The sequence below is a fragment of the Phodopus roborovskii genome, unplaced genomic scaffold (genome assembly GCF_943737965.1).
Source record: "Phodopus roborovskii unplaced genomic scaffold, PHOROB, whole genome shotgun sequence".
Taxonomy (NCBI): domain Eukaryota; kingdom Metazoa; phylum Chordata; class Mammalia; order Rodentia; family Cricetidae; genus Phodopus; species Phodopus roborovskii.
The window spans coordinates 11,790,876-11,806,220 of NW_026126407.1; the positions used below are offsets into that span (position 1 = coordinate 11,790,876).

The window sequence follows — 15,345 nt, forward strand, 5'->3', positions numbered from 1 at the left end:
AATAAATAAATAAAACAATTGCTGCTCTTCCAGAGGACCAGAGTTTGGTTCCTAGCATCCTACCAGGTGGCTTTCAATCACTTTAAGTCCCAGGGAATCGGATGCCTCTGGCCTCCAGGACTACCTACCTAGACGCACACACAATTAAAAATAATGAAAGCAAATCTTTCTTTAAAGAAAAATATATAATACTTTGGTAAAGTATTCTGGGAGATAGCAATGGTCACATGTCCACATAGATCATAGAAGCTGTCACAGCTGTAAGAAAAAGTGCTCACTCCACCAGCACACATGGGAAACCGGGATGGCAAGGAGAAGCAAGACCTCTGTGAAACGACGACACAGATGCTGATGAAGTATTCCATAAACACGAAACAAAACTAAGAAAGAAATAAAAGGTTTTAGACACTGAGAAGAGTTGGGGTTCCTCACTTCAAAAGATGATCTGAAACGTCTCCTTTATCAGTGACCCATGCCGGTTAGATTTGTTACCTTGATACAAGTTAGAGTCACGTGGAGAGAGAATTTCAACTTAGGCAATGCCTCCATCAGATTGGCCTGTAGGCAAGCCCATTGGGGGCATCTTCTTGATTAATGATTGCTGCGGGAGGGCCCAGAACACTGGGACTGGTTCCTGGGTCCAGAGCTCCGTCCCCATTCCTGGATGGATGCCTGTCCACTTCTGCTTTCTCCGGCTTTCAGAGGCCTAGGCCTGGGCTGCCACTGCACACGCCCGGGTGCTGGACGCCTCTTGCTTCGTGCACTGCACTCCGGGGCGACTGGAGTTTAACCACACAAACAGTGTCCGGCTTCCTGTCCTCGTCCGCCCCCCTCCGGCCCGCTTCCCTGGCCCCTCCCTCTCCCCTGGCCCGATCCGCCCACCAGCTCCCCCTCCCCATCCCTTGGGTCCCGGGATGGGGGGGCGGTGAGGCAGGCACAGCCCCCCGCCCCCATGGCCGCCCGTCGGAGCCAGAGGCGGAGGGGGCGCCGGGGGGAGCCGGGCACCGCCCTGCTGGCCCCGCTGGTGCTGAGCCTGGGCCTGGCGCTGGCCTGCCTTGGCCTCCTGCTGGTCGTGGTCAGCCTGGGGAGCTGGGCAACGCTGTCTGCCCAGGTGAGGCCCTCAGCGTATCCCTCTCTGGGCATGTAAGGAGCAGAAAGTTCAGAGAAGCAGACGGGGCCGGGAGGGCAGAGGGCCAGGGAATCAGAGAAAGGGTGGAGGATAATATGTCAAGAGAACAGGGTGACGCTGCCTCCTTCCCAGCAGGAGCCTTCTCAGGAGGAGCTGACGGCAGAGGACCACCAGGAGCCCCCTGTGAGTAGGTGTGGATGCTGCGTGCAGGATGCCAGCTTGAAAAAATGTGCCCGAGCTGAGGCTTTGGCTGGCTATGACAGATGCGTGTACAGTGTGTGTTTTCAGCTGTGTGTGCATGAAGACTCTCCCATGCACTACAATCGAGTGTGGGTAGTGAACCAGCCCACGTGGGTATGTCAGTGTGTGAGAGGGTGATCTGGGTGTAAGGAGGTAATTCTTACACAAGTAAGAGTTGTGCTACCTGAGTGGGAAGTGCTGATTGGCTGTGAGTGAGTGAGCCCGAGAAATCTGAGCCTGACACCAAACAGGCTGAATCTCCTATGCTTATACCCTGTCTGTCTCTGCTTCCCCCCCCCCAGTGTGTGTGTGTGTGTGTGTGTGTGTGTGTGTGTGTGTGTGTGTGTGTGTGTGTTAGGGTGCAGGCTGTCTGTTGATTTGGGCTGAAGGCATTAAAATCTTTCTAGTCTTGCAAAAGAATGAGAACCCAGTCTCACTCCCCAGGTTTAGCCAACCTGTATGATTTGTGTGTGTTATTGGCTAATGGTTCTTCTGACAGGCCCTAAGGCTTTTGTCTTTGGGAGGTCCTGTTTGAGCCCTGCCCTTAATTCCTAGGAACTGAATCCCCAGACAGAGGAAAGCCAGGATGTGGTACCTTTCTTGGAACGACTAGCCCGGCCTCGAAGAAGTGGTGAGCATCTATCCTTCTGTCCCAGTCCCAGGGACAACAAGACTGGCTAGTCACTGGGGCATTTTCTGCCTTGTTCTCCACAGCAGGCTATAAAATGAGCAGAGTAAAACTATTATTATTATTATTGAGACAGGGTTTCTCTGTCCTGGAACTTGCTGTATAGATCAGGCTGGCCCTGAACTCACTGAGATCCACCTGCCTCTGCCTCCCCAGTCAGTGCTGGAACTAAAGGTGTCTGCTACTACCACCTGGCTAAACTTTTCCTTTCTCTCTCTCTCTCTATTTTTTTTTTTTTTTTTTCGTGATATGGTTTCTCTGTGGCTTTGGAGGCTGTCCTGGAACTAGCTCTTGTAGACCAGGTTGATCTCAAACTCATAGAGATCCACCTGCCTCTGCCTCCTGAGTGCTGGGATCAAAGTCATGCGCCACCAACACCCAGCTTTAAAAATTTTATTTTCACAGAGAATCTGAGGCAGGGAGCATAAAGGAGACAGAGTCCAGCAGCTAAATGGTTGAGAATGGGGTCTAGAAATTTTAGCTCTGCTTTCCCAAGCTCCTTTTGCCATATAGACCTGCTTCCCATGGACACTGCACAAGTGGCCAGGAGCTTGAAAGGCTCCAGGAGCCCTCCTAAGGACAAAGTAGAGGAGTCTGAGGCCTGGGAGTCCCTAAGCAAAGGCTTCTATGACTCAATGGCACATTACCATGTACCCAAGTTTGGATGGATGAAATTGTCCTGGCCTGTGTCTCATATCTTAGTATGGGGTGTATGTATGTGCCTGTGTATCTGTGTGTATGTGTGTATGTCTGCGTATGTGTGTCTCTGTGTGTCTGTGTGTATATGTGTCTATGTTTGTCTCTGTGTGTATGTGTCTATGTATGTATGTCTCTCTGAGTGTCTGCATGTGTGTGTATATTTTTGTGTGTGTGTCTGTCTGTGTGTCTGTGTGGTAGTGGAGATAGAACCCAGAGCCTGTGTACTGGGCAAATACCCCACCACTAAGTTGTACCCCTGCCCCAACGTGATTCTTAATTGATAGCCATCTTTTGTTCTCACAAATACTTCAAATTGGATGATAAATTATGATGTCAGTGTTTATGAAGGAAGATGAAGCTGGAAGTATGATGGCTGAGAGTCTGGATAACACTAAGGCTGCCAGGGTCCTGAGCAGGGAGAGAGGCTGGGGCTGGCTCCTGGGTCTCCAGAGCAGTCTCTCTGGTAATCTGTCTTTGCTTCATTCTTAGCTCCTAAAGGCCGGAAAGTTCGAGCTCGAAGAGCTATCGCAGCCCACTATGAAGGTAGGTAGCCCACTGTGGAGGGAGGAGTGTGGCAGAGGGGCAGAGCAAGTCTCACCAACTCCTTCCTGTGCCTTCCAGTTCATCCACGGCCAGGACAGGATGGAGCGCAGGCAGGTGAGATTCCATCCCCACCTCTGAGCTGTCCCTTGGCCCCTCAGAGCAGATTCCCCACCCTAGAAAAGGGACCCCCAAACTTCTTCCTCCATGTGTCCAGCCTAGGAACCTCAGAAGCCAGTTTATCAAAGTCCTCCATGTTCTCTGTGACCCTGGCCCTTAGAGAGCCCAGGCTAGCCCCTTCCAAACCAATGGCCCCAGCTTTCTCCTCCTTTTCTCGGGCTTTTCAAAAAAACCCCATGATCCTTTTTTTTTTCCCTCCCCTCTGTATTCTGTGTTTTTTCCTGCTGTGTGATCATTGTTTCCCCCATGTTTGTAGTCTCTGCCCATCTTTATCCCCCACTGTGAACCCCAAACTCAGCTCTGCCCCTTCCCCATCCTCAGTCTCCTTGCCCCCCACTTTGTTCAGCCTATGTTGCCAAGCTAAGCCGTCCCTCCATATACAGTTCACTACCCCACTGCTTTTCCCCTTAGCTTCCAGTTTCTCTATGCTATGGCCTCAGCCTCACTTCCTGGCACTTGCTTATGGGGCTGACACTCCTGTGCGCCAGTATGCCTCCTCTGGACTTTGAACACACTGTTCCCTTACTTGGAACATCCTTCCACTGAGGCCAGGCTTGAGAGGGTGGCTCAGACTAGGTCATTAATAGTAGAGAAGGGGAGACCTGGGGACTCAGCTTAAGGACTCAGGGCTTGCTTGTGGGTTAGATAAAAAAGGTTCAGAGAAATGAGAAATCAGCTGGGCGGTAGGGGCACACGCCTTTAATCCCAGCACTCGGGAGGCAGAGGCAGGTGGATCTCTGAGTTCATAGGCCTGCCTGGTCTACAGAGTGCGTGCCAGGACAGCCAAGCTACACAGAGAAACCTGTCTCCAAAAACCAAGACTCCTCCCCCCAAAATCAAACAACAAAAACCAAGAAATGAGAAATGGAGGAATAGTAAATAGCATATACATTGTTGTCTTTTGAGACAAGGTCTTGCTACTCCACCCAGGCTGTTCTGAATCTCAGGTGATACTTTTGCCTCAATCTCCTTAGTGACTGGAAATACAAGGCTTGTGCCTTGACACCTGGCTTGAATATCACTGAGAATGATAGAGTCATTTCCTAAGACTAGATTGGCCAGGAGGGAAAAGGCAGGTAGTAAGCCTAATAATGACCAAGGGGACAACATGGTTACTAAAGTAAACGTCACCAATGGGTGAGCAGACTGGCCCAGGGTGGTGAGACATGATCATGGGGTTGTTATTTAAAGCTACAGGATGAGCTGAGACCCATGGGAGAGAGAGAAATACCCCAAGATGAAGCTGAGCAGAAGAGGAAGCCAGCTGAGACAGAAAGGCAGGGCGGTGTCCTGAGGGATCAGAGGACAAGAGGCAGCAGGATGTGGCTGTCAGCGCCGAAGCAGCTGAGGGGTCACATGAGGTGGACACAGAGATGGGACTACTGGGTTTGGTGACGTAGCATCAGTGGATGACCTTAATGGGTGGCTTCAGGTTTGTGACTGGGTTAGTAGTGTGTACTGAGGGCAGGAAACAAGAAAAAGGGACAGTGACGAGAGAGAGAGATGGCTGGTAGGTAAAGAGGAATGTAGGCCAAGGAAAACTGACCTTTTAATGAAACTACACTCATCCTAGTCCTTGTGGGGCAGGCTAGTACTTGGGCATTTAACTTTATCAGATCCCCACAAGCCCATGGCAGGAAGATATTTTGATTACCTCTACTTAGTAAATGAGGCGTATTCAGCTGTGAGATCACAACAAACCTCAGTGGTAGAGGCCGGATTCAAAGCCAGCGAGGCCAGTCTTCTTGAGAACCTCCCTTGGCGGGGCTTGGATGAACCTACCCATAGGCCAGAGCCCAAGAAGGTGGAAGGGGTGTTTCTTGAAGAAAGAGAGGATACACTTACGTCATAAAGCTGCCAAAGAAACACGTGAGAAGAGGTGCTTGTAGTTTTTGTAGAGGGAGACGGGGGAGCCATGGACTAAGAATGGCTAGGTCCCCTGGAGAATTAGGGACATAGGAGCAGGAGGCCTGAGGAGACCAGCACTTGGTAGGAGCGAGTGGGTTGTCAAGTAGCATTAGACACCCTTTGAGGGGTTGTGGTGGTGCCATGAGAGACCTTGGAACCATCCACATTCCCAGGTATACCGTGCCCTTTAGCCTCAACCAGACTCGTGCGCCCAGTATGCCTTCCTTCTTCCCTCCCTATTCTAGGCCAGCTCTCTTCCCCTTAGTGGAGATCATTTATTCGGGCCCTTTCCCAGTCACCAACTCATTAACGCAACACACATGTATGAGGCACCTACTATTTACCAGGGACCGGGGGCCAGACCACAGAGAGTCACACTCACACACCTTTGCTTAAAGATTCACTACAGAGGAAGTGCAGACAGTCTATAAATGTGTAATCACAGTGCTGGATGACAAGAATGATACTAAAATAACCCCAGATGCATGGCACTGCACAGGAAGACAATTTTACAGTGGACTCAGGGACTCATTCCACCCCCCCCCAGGCCTTACTGGGCCCTGAGGCCTAACTGTATGGTGTTGAGAGGGGTCAGGAACCATGCAAGGCCAGGCCTTTCCAAGAATCTGAGGAGGCTGAGAGGTGTAAGAATTTCAGTGAGACTGAGGTGGGAAGTCCTCTATAAATGTGGGGTATCCAATCTTTTGGTACTGCAGAGATATTGGACGGCATGTCATAGCTCCTCTGGGATGCACCCCTCCCCCCAGGTGCATGAGCTTGCGTCAGGGTTGGAGGTTCGACATATCTTTAAGAGAAATATCGTAGGGTCTAAGATTGCAGAAGCAGATGGCGGGTCATCTTGAATGAAGATGAAAGGAGACAAAAGGAGAAGCTGACCCAGGCCTGCAGTTTGGAAATAGCAACTCGGAGTCTTTGTTTGGGAAATAAACTGGTAGAGGCAAGATTGGAAACAGGGGTTCCAGTGAGGAGTCCCAAGGAGACCACAGTGAGGAGAGGACGGAGGGGTGGGCTGGGCTGGTCAGGAGCAGGAATGGCTGGAAACTGATCACTGGGCAGCCTGGTGGGTCCGTGAGCCACACTGGATGCAAACAGTGGAGTGAGCCTTCATTCACCCTCTGGGAGAGGAGGATAGTTCCATCTGGGTGAAGGAGGGCTGGAAGAGCTGTCAGGGCTGGACATAAAGGACACAGCCTGTGCTAACCCAGGTGACAATGCCCAGAAAGAATTACCCCTCCACACACACATTTTTCCAGTGAAGTTGGTGGAGGGGTAGGGAGAGCAAACCTCAGGTCCTACACTAGCTAGACAACCACTCTACCATGGAGCTACATTGTAACCCAGATAGTTACTGTTTACTTGAAAAAGGGACAAGAAAGCCACACATCTTGTTGTTGTTGTTTTGTTTTGTTTTGTTTTTTCCGAGACAGGGTTTCTTTGTAGGTTTGGAGACTGTCCTGAAACTCTCTTTGAAGACCAGGCTGGTCTGGAACTCACAGAGATCCACCTGCCTCTGCCTCCCAAGTGCTGGGATTAAAGGCGTGCTTCACCACTGCCCAGCTTGCTACACATCTTTTTGATGTGTGTCTGTTTTCAATTTGCAAGTTATGGTGTACATACTGTGATTCCAGAATCTTGAAGCATTAGGCAGGAGGATCACAGGTCCATCTAGTGCACTGTAATTACTAGACAGCCAGGGTGACAGAGTAAGACCCGTCTTAACCAAATGACAAAACACACACGACGAGAATAGAGCAAAGGAGGAGGACTAGGAAAGGTGACTGAATGTCAGGGTTCCCAGGCGACTTACAGACCTGAAGGGTGAGAACTGTCGGCCCTGTCACCCCACTCCTCCTGTCTTCCCAGCAGAGAGTCTTAGACCCAGTTCAAGTGCTGGGAATACAGATGGGGTGAATAAGACAACTGTCCTTGACCTTACAAGGGAGTCCCTAAGGAGGGATAAATAAAAAAAAGATTTCCTATTTTGCTGACTGCTAGGAAACAAGCATGCGAGACAACAGAGATGGGTTTCTTTGCTTGTCTTGTATTGCTTTGTTTTGTTTTGAGACAAGGTCTCAGTTTGTAGCCCAAGCTGATTTTGAACTCAGGAACTTTCCGTTTTCAATCTCCCAATTGCTTGAACTGTAGATCCCACCCCTACCACAGGAGAAGCTAGAAGGTGGCTGTCAGGAAGAAGCCCTAGGAAGAGAGAAGAACCTTATAAAGCCCCAGAGGAAGGAGGAGCTTGATGAATAGCAAGAGGCAGGAAGAAGGGCCAGGGCGCCTGTGGGCAGGCAAGAGTGTTGTGGCAGGGAGTCAGTGAGAATGGAGAGGTACACAGCCTTGGAGGCGGGGTCTAGGAAGCCACGGACACTGGGATCTATGGCCACTACTTCTGTTGCTATTTTATTTTTGTTTGTACTTTTCTAGACAGGGTTTCTCCCTGTCCTTGCTGTCCTGGAACTAGCTCCCTGTTCTTGCTGTCCTGGAACCAGGCTGGCCTCGAACTCACAGATATGTCTGCCTCTGCCTCCTAAGTGCTGGAATTAAAGGTGTGTGCCACCATGCTTGGCTTTCTTTTGCAGTTTTCAACTACTGTAGCTGTGGGGACAGAATTTAGAGCCCTAGACATTCTAGCTAAGTGCTTTACCACTGAGCTATATCTCCAGACCTTTCTATGGTATAGTTTTGGTAAGAGCTTTTTTGAGACAGATTTCAACTCTGTGCAGTCTGCCCATCTGTACAACTCAGTGCTCTGTAGAAACTGTGGCTCCTGTGACTAAAGTGCAACCTACGGTGCACTGTTAATCTGTTAATCAGCACGACAAGCCATACTCATGCCTTTAATCCCACCATTTAGGAAGCAGAAGCAGGCACAGGCTGGTCTCTGAGTTAGAGGCCAGTCTGGTCTATATAGCGGGCAACCAGTACAGCTAGGATTACATAAAGAGACCCTGTCACAAAACAAAAACCTGCAAGCCCGAGTCTCGTAAGTGATACATGCCTATAATCTCAGAGCTTGCAGGGAGGGAAATAGAGTATGAGGAATCCAAGATCATTCTCAACTTCATAACAAGTTTGAGGCCAGCTTGAGCTACATGACACCCTCTCTCAAAAAATAATACTAGTGATAAAAAGAGAAAGAAAAAGCCACGTTTCCTTTAGCTGTCACCTCATATTCCCATCATGCCTAGTCCCAAGCAATCAGTAACCCACTCTCTTTTTCTATAGACTACCAATTCCAGGCCTTTCCTATGCATGGGAGTATACAATATGTGGTTCTTTCACTTAACATATTGTTTTTAAGGTTGGTCCACATGACAGTAAACAATTGTTCTTTATTCCTTTTTTTTGATAATTTTTATTTGCTTTTATTTTTATGTGCATTGATGTTTTGCCTGTATGTATGTCTGTGTAAGGGCATCCAGTCTCCAGGAACTGAAGTTACAGACAGTAGTGAGCTGCCCATGGGTGCTGGGAATTGAACCCGGGTCCTTTGGAAGAGCAGCCAGTGCTCTTAACCACTGAGCCATCTCTCCAGCCCCTCTTTTTTTCCTTTTAATAGCAGAGTAATAATGTGTAAGAATACCACATTTGTTTATTCATCAGCTGATGGGCATTAAATGTCACTTTATTCTTTTCTTGTTTGTTTTTTTTTTTTTTTTTTTGGGGATTTTTGTTTTTGTCTCATTTTTGTTTCTTTGTTTTTTTTTTTTTTTTGTTTTTGTTTTTTTTTTTTTTTTTGAGACAGGGTTTCTCTGTATTGTTTTGGAGCCTATCCTGGAACTTACTCTGTAGACCAGGCTGGCCTCGAACTCACAGAGACCCTGCCTCCTGAGTACTGGGATTAAAGGCGTGTGCCACTATTGCCTGGCATATTTTCTTGTTTGCATAAGAAATTTTAAATTCATAACCCATGGGTCCTGTTACTCATTTCTTTTTGTGCATGTATAAATGTATATATGTATATAATCTATATGGTCAAGACACAAACAATAAATGACAAATGAAGTCAAATGAAAAATCCCTAACTCTTCTGCTTCAGAACTATTTTTAATCTCCCTAGAAGCAATCCCCAGTGACAATTTGCCCTGAAATGTTCTGGTCACATATGTTAGATCTCATCACACAGTACCTTATTATCACTGTGGGCTTCATAGGGACCATGGTTCCTCCCATGCTCTGAGCCAGTGATAGCTCCTCTGGGTGAACTCAATGTATTTGCTGGGCTGTGGTGGCACATGCTTTTTAATCCTAGCACTTGGGAGGCAGACAGAGGTACGTGGATCTCAGTGAGTTTGAGGCTAATTTGGTCTACAGAGCTTGTTCCAGGACTATTTACAGAGAAAGCCTGTCTTGAAAAGCTAACAAAAAAGTCCAACCAACCAACCAACCAAACAAACAAAAACCCATAAATAAATAATAAAGAAATAAACTCAATGGATTCTTGGGGATTGTGGAGGGGTCTTGTAAAGGGCTTTTACTTATCCATAAACATTTCCATCCAGGTGTGGATGGGACAGTGAGTGGCTGGGAAGAGGCCAAAATAAACAGCTCCAGCCCTCTGCGCTATGACCGCCAGATTGGAGAGTTTACAGTCATCAGGGCTGGGCTGTACTACCTTTACTGTCAGGTAAACTCTGCTTGGCTCCATGGGCAGAGCAGTGGCTGAGGGGAGAGGGGTTTGGCTAAGGAGGTAAGGAGATAGGTGGGAGAGGGCAACTCTGGGTTTTATGGGGGGAAGAGATGCCTGGGTTTCGGAGGGAATCTGAACTTAAGATGTGGCAGGGCCAGGCTGGATTCTGCTTGTCCTCCTCTCCCAGGTGCACTTTGATGAGGGGAAGGCTGTCTATCTGAAGCTGGACTTGCTGGTGAATGATGTGCTGGCCTTGCGCTGCCTGGAGGAGTTCTCTGCTACAGCAGCAAGCTCCCCTGGACCCCAACTTCGTCTGTGCCAGGTGTCTGGGCTGCTGCCCTTACGGCCAGGGTCTTCCCTTCGGATCCGTACTCTCCCCTGGGCTCATCTTAAGGCTGCCCCTTTCCTTACCTACTTTGGACTCTTTCAAGTTCACTGAGGGGTCCTGCTCCCCCTGACTCCCTAAACTTTACCCAAACAGCTCCCAGAGCACCGTGACCCCCCCAACCCTGAGCTGCTGCTTGCTCCGTTCTCCTACAAAGGCAGCTGGGGCTTGTTCACGTGTTTTCCATCCCATAGAAATATCCCTGTTCTTCTTCAACACCCCATCCCACCTCAACTGTCCGCTGCACTAGCTCCCAAAGCACCACTTATCCCTGACTCCCTCGGCCCCAGCCCCCAGGACACTGTTTACTGACTGTGTGCATCAGGCACTGAGATGGGCTGGACCTGGTGGCAGGGAGCCAAAGAGCCGGGGACTAGGCCAGATGTTCCCAAATGTGAGGGCTAAGAGCCTTAGACAAGCTCCTCCCTAGATCCCTGTGGATTTTGAAAAGATACTATTTTTATTATTATTGTGACAAAGTGTTAAATGGATATTAAAGAGAATGGACCATGACTTCTCTCTTCTTTGGGATCCAGAATGACTGAAAGTCGTGGGAAGGAAGTTTAGGCATTTGGGGACAATGATCTGCAAGCTGCAATTTTGTTTGTTTGTTTATGGATTTATGGGTGTTTGTTGTTGTTATTTTGTTTTCCGAGACAGGGTCTCTCTGTGGCTTTGGAGCCTGTCCTGGAACTGGCTCTTATAGACCAGGCTGTCCTCGAACTCACAGAGATCTGCCTGCTTCTGCTTCCTGAGTGCTGGGATCAAAGGCGTGCGCCACCACTGCCTGGCTCTCAACGCTGCAGTTTTGAGTAAAAATCACAAAGGTATCAGAAAAAAAAAAAAGAAAGAAAAGAAAAAGAAAGAAACACCTGGTTCTCTGTCAAGGTACCGCTGAAGCAGTCTCATTTCCCTAGCAGGCGGACTTCCTCCTGTGGGGGAATCCCTGACTGGGAGGAGCTCTTCCTCTTGGCCTGAGACCATTGAGCAGTTCAGCAGGTGCTGACACAGGCCCTAGCTGGGAGATGGGGTGGGAGCTGCCTGGAAAGGGGCTCAGAGCCATAGAAAGGAGAGCAAGGGCCAGGTCCAGGCCTGGGCCCCTGGGTTTGGGAGGCATGCTGCAGTGGCTGGGGGCTTGGGGCTTTTTCTTCTGTGTCTTTGTCCAGAGAGCCTTATGTAAGATCTCTTCTTGGGAAACAGGAAGTCCAGCTTGCCAAGTTCAGCACAGGGAGCAGTGCAGGCCTGGTTCCAACACACCCGGCCCAGCCTTAACCCCAGCACCCTGCCAGTTTCTTGTCCCTGGTTCTCTTCCCTGCTGGCCCCTAAACCCCTGTTTTCATCTTCAGTCACCCCTAGCAAGCCTCCTCAGGGATCTTGTCCATGCCTGAGTCAGAGGGTCTGCCACACTCACCCTCTGAACCTCAATGCTGCCCAGCTTATACCCCTTCCCTGCTCCTGGCACCATGCCCCATAACCAACCGACCTTCCCTCCTCCAACTCAGGGGCCGCCCCTGGGCTCCTGAATGCTGGCCGCTCCTTCTGGGTGTCACAGGCTGCTCTGTGCTTCCTAGATAATTGGCACCAAATTCTCCTATGGCTGGGGGTGTGTGTGACAGAGTGACACTAGCTCTACGGGGGGCTAGGGGTACTATCCTTAGTTTGCTTTCTTCCTCTCTCCTTTTTATTCTCAAGTTCCCTTTTTATTTCTCCCTTGCGTAACTGAGCTCTTCCCTTCTGTGCCTTTGCCTGTATTCCCACCCTCCCTGCTACCTCCTGGCCACCTCATTTCTGACACCACAGTTGTTGGCGGTGTCCCCAGCTCATGCCAGCCTCATCTCCAGGCAACATGGGGGGCTCAGTCCGAGAGCCAGCTCTCTCGGTTGCTCTTTGGTTGAGTTGGGGGGCGGCTCTGGGGGCTGTGACCTGTGCTGTGGCACTGCTGATCCAACAAACGGAACTGCAAAGCCTAAGGAGGGAGGTGAGCCGGCTGCAGCGGAGCGGAGGACCTTACCAGAAGCAGGGAGAATCCCCATGGCAGAGCCTTTGGGAACAGGTAAGGGGAGATGGAAGTCTAGGGGTGAAGGAAAATTGGCAGAGGGGTCTCAGGGCCTGTCAGTCTGCAAAATTTCAAGTAGGTGCAAGAGGAGACCCTGGATTTGGTAGTCAAGGGAATAGTCATTCCAGGAAAATAAACTGTTAAAGCTTCTTGTACCAAAAACTCCCTGGAAAGGCAGTCAGTGCCCAGACCAGGGGCCTAGGACAGGTGTAGAAATCTGAGCTATTGCTGGTGTTGAGGAGGGCTGGAAATGAAGGCTGTCTTGAGACCCTCGCGTCTTTAGTCAAACGACCCTCTGTCATGAGCAGAGTCCTGATGCCCTGGAAGCCTGGGAGGATGGGGAGAAGTCTAGGAGAAGGAGAGCAGTGCTCACCCAGAGGCGCAAGAGTGAGTGGGCCCCGGGGTTCAGCTGGGGTGGGAGGTGATCCAGAGCTTGGGGAATGTGGACCAGAGCTGAGGTGAGGGTGGAGGGTGGACTCCAGGGGTGGTCAACACTGATATTTCCTCCTTCTGTCCTTAGAGAAGCACTCAGTTCTGCATCTTGTTCCCATTAACATTACCTCCAAGGGTGAGCACTACTTTAAATAATGGCATTGTGGGAGGGGCACCAGCCAGGAACTGTGGGGCTGGGGCCAAGACAATCCTAGAAATGAAAAGGGGGAACTCATGTATCTGAGTGCAAAGAAATGCTGACCTGCCACACTCACTCCTCACCTCCAGTGGACTCTGATGGGACAGAGGTGATGTGGCAACCAGCTCTCAGGCGTGGGAGAGGCCTGGAGGCCCAAGGATACGTTGTCCGAGTCTGGGACACTGGAATTTATCTGCTATATAGCCAGGTAACCCCAGACAAGCCCTGAGCCCACCATATGGGCATGGAGGCTGGCTTGTCATTCTTCTTTCTGTGGACTCCATAATGAGGGTTTCCCTGATCCCTCTGCTCATACCAGACTTAAGACCCCTCCTTAGTGCCTGGTTTCTGTATCAGGAAGGACTCTTGAGGCCTCCCAAGGAACCTTGCTTCCTTGGTTTTCTTCAGCATCTTCTCCCTCCCCTTATAGGTCCTGTTTCATGATGTGACTTTCACCATGGGTCAGGTGGTTTCTCGGGAAAGCCAAGGGAGACAGGAGACTCTATTCCGATGTATCCGAAGTATGCCCTCGGATCCTGACCGTGCCTACAATAGCTGCTACAGTGCCGGTGAGAACTATGGGATCAGTAGAGGATTGGTGTGAGCGGAGCAGGCAGAACTGACTTGTTTGGGGAGTTACAGTAGAGTTCTGGGAACCTGGCTGTAGAGACAAATCCAACGACTAGAGAACAAGATGCCTAGCTCCTTTCAGGAAGAAAAGGTACACATGAGCCTGTGAATCACAGGGTTCGTGCCTATAATCACAACACTTAGGAAACTGAGGGGGGAAGCTAGCCTAAAGTTCAAGGCCAGTCTACAGTACAGTGTGACGCTCTCTCAAAAATTAAAAAATGGCCAGTGAGATGGCTCACTTAGTAAAGGTATTTGTTCCATTCCTCACACCTCACTACCTGAGTTTAATTCTTCGAACCCACATAGCAGAAGGAGGTAACTGATTCATACACTGTCCTCTGATCACCACACCTGCACGCCCCCCCCATGAAAACATAAACCCAAAATGGAGGAGGGGCTAGAGCAGGCAGAGTGACGCATTCGGGAATTCGCATGATCGTGTTTCACTGAGCATCTGGTCTCTCATTTTTCCCTCAGGTGTCTTTCATTTACATCAAGGAGATATTCTCACTGTCAGAATTCCACGGGCAAATGCAAAACTTAGCCTTTCTCCGCACGGAACCTTCCTGGGGTTTGTCAAACTATGACTGTGATATAAAGGGGGTTCTAAACTGAGAAGAGCAGTATGGGTCCATACTGGAGACTCCAAGAACTGGCTAGACAAAGGACAAGCAAATGGTCAAGAACGGTTCTACTTGGGTTTGAATTCATGGCTGTTGTCCCTCCCTTAGCCTTTCTCGCCCCCATTCCCTGGGATTTGACTTAAAGGATATTAAAAAGGTAGAAGATTTTGCGTTTATCTCCCACCTAGCTCCAAATTCTTTTGTTGTGTGTGTTCCGGGGGTTTTCGTGGACTGTGCCAAGCCTTGTCCACTCGGAGTCCACTGGAATGCATCCAGAACAGCACCACCCTCTAGCGGCAGCTGGAGGAAAGAATGCAGTCTCTGCTAGGGAAAACCCGTGCCTCTTGGCCACGCCTCTTCAAGTGCTCTCGGCTTCAATTTATAAGAACCCTGTTTTCACTTCTATTGTGTCCGAGTTCTTATTATCTAGGGAAAAAATGTATTTATGGTGCGTCGATCTGCATGCATGCCTTTCATGCTCCTCATTCCCCTGGTAAACTTCTAAACTGGGCTTCACGCCTTTAATTCCGGTACTAGGGAGGCAGAGCTCTATGAATTCGAAGACAGCTTGGTCTAAGCAGCGAGTTCCTGGACATCCAGGGTTATATGGTTGAGACCCTGTCTCACACAAGCAAAGCAACAAAAGACCCTTAAAGGTTGAACTGGTGTCTGGGAAGTTTGGCAGCTGGCCGTGTCTCATACCTTAATCAAGCCCAGCTCAAAGTTAAAAAAAAAAAAAAATAAGAATGAATGTCGACCCCCCCCATCCTGCCTCCATTTCCCCAACCGCCAAGCCCAGGCCAGCAGCCCCTGTAGGTCCCCTGACATGCTAGCAATGCTTTGGGGAATCACCCCAAGCGCAGCTCCCGGCAGGACAGGGAGCATGGTATGGCTACGACGTGGGGCGTGAGGCCGGACGCGACACGCAGGCGTAAAAGGGCGAGCGGTAGGACTGCCACGCGCGGTAAGCCCGGCCACT

The 15,345-nt window shown here is 49.8% G+C and overlaps 1 protein-coding gene across 1 annotated transcript; it reads left to right on the forward strand.

Annotated features, from left to right (window-relative positions):
* Positions 1–815: 815 nt before the first annotated feature.
* Positions 816–14,536, forward strand: LOC127219054 (tumor necrosis factor ligand superfamily member 12). The gene is made up of 13 exons (XM_051180243.1): positions 816–1,111; positions 1,265–1,312; positions 1,925–2,000; positions 3,246–3,299; positions 3,378–3,413; positions 9,911–10,035; positions 10,226–10,357; positions 12,372–12,476; positions 12,788–12,866; positions 13,000–13,047; positions 13,200–13,318; positions 13,541–13,679; positions 14,221–14,536. The coding sequence occupies exons 1-13, from the start codon at positions 953–955 to the stop codon at positions 14,328–14,330; spliced, it is 1,230 nt and encodes a 409-aa protein (XP_051036200.1). The 5' UTR covers positions 816–952; the 3' UTR covers positions 14,331–14,536.
* Positions 14,537–15,345: the final 809 nt, after the last annotated feature.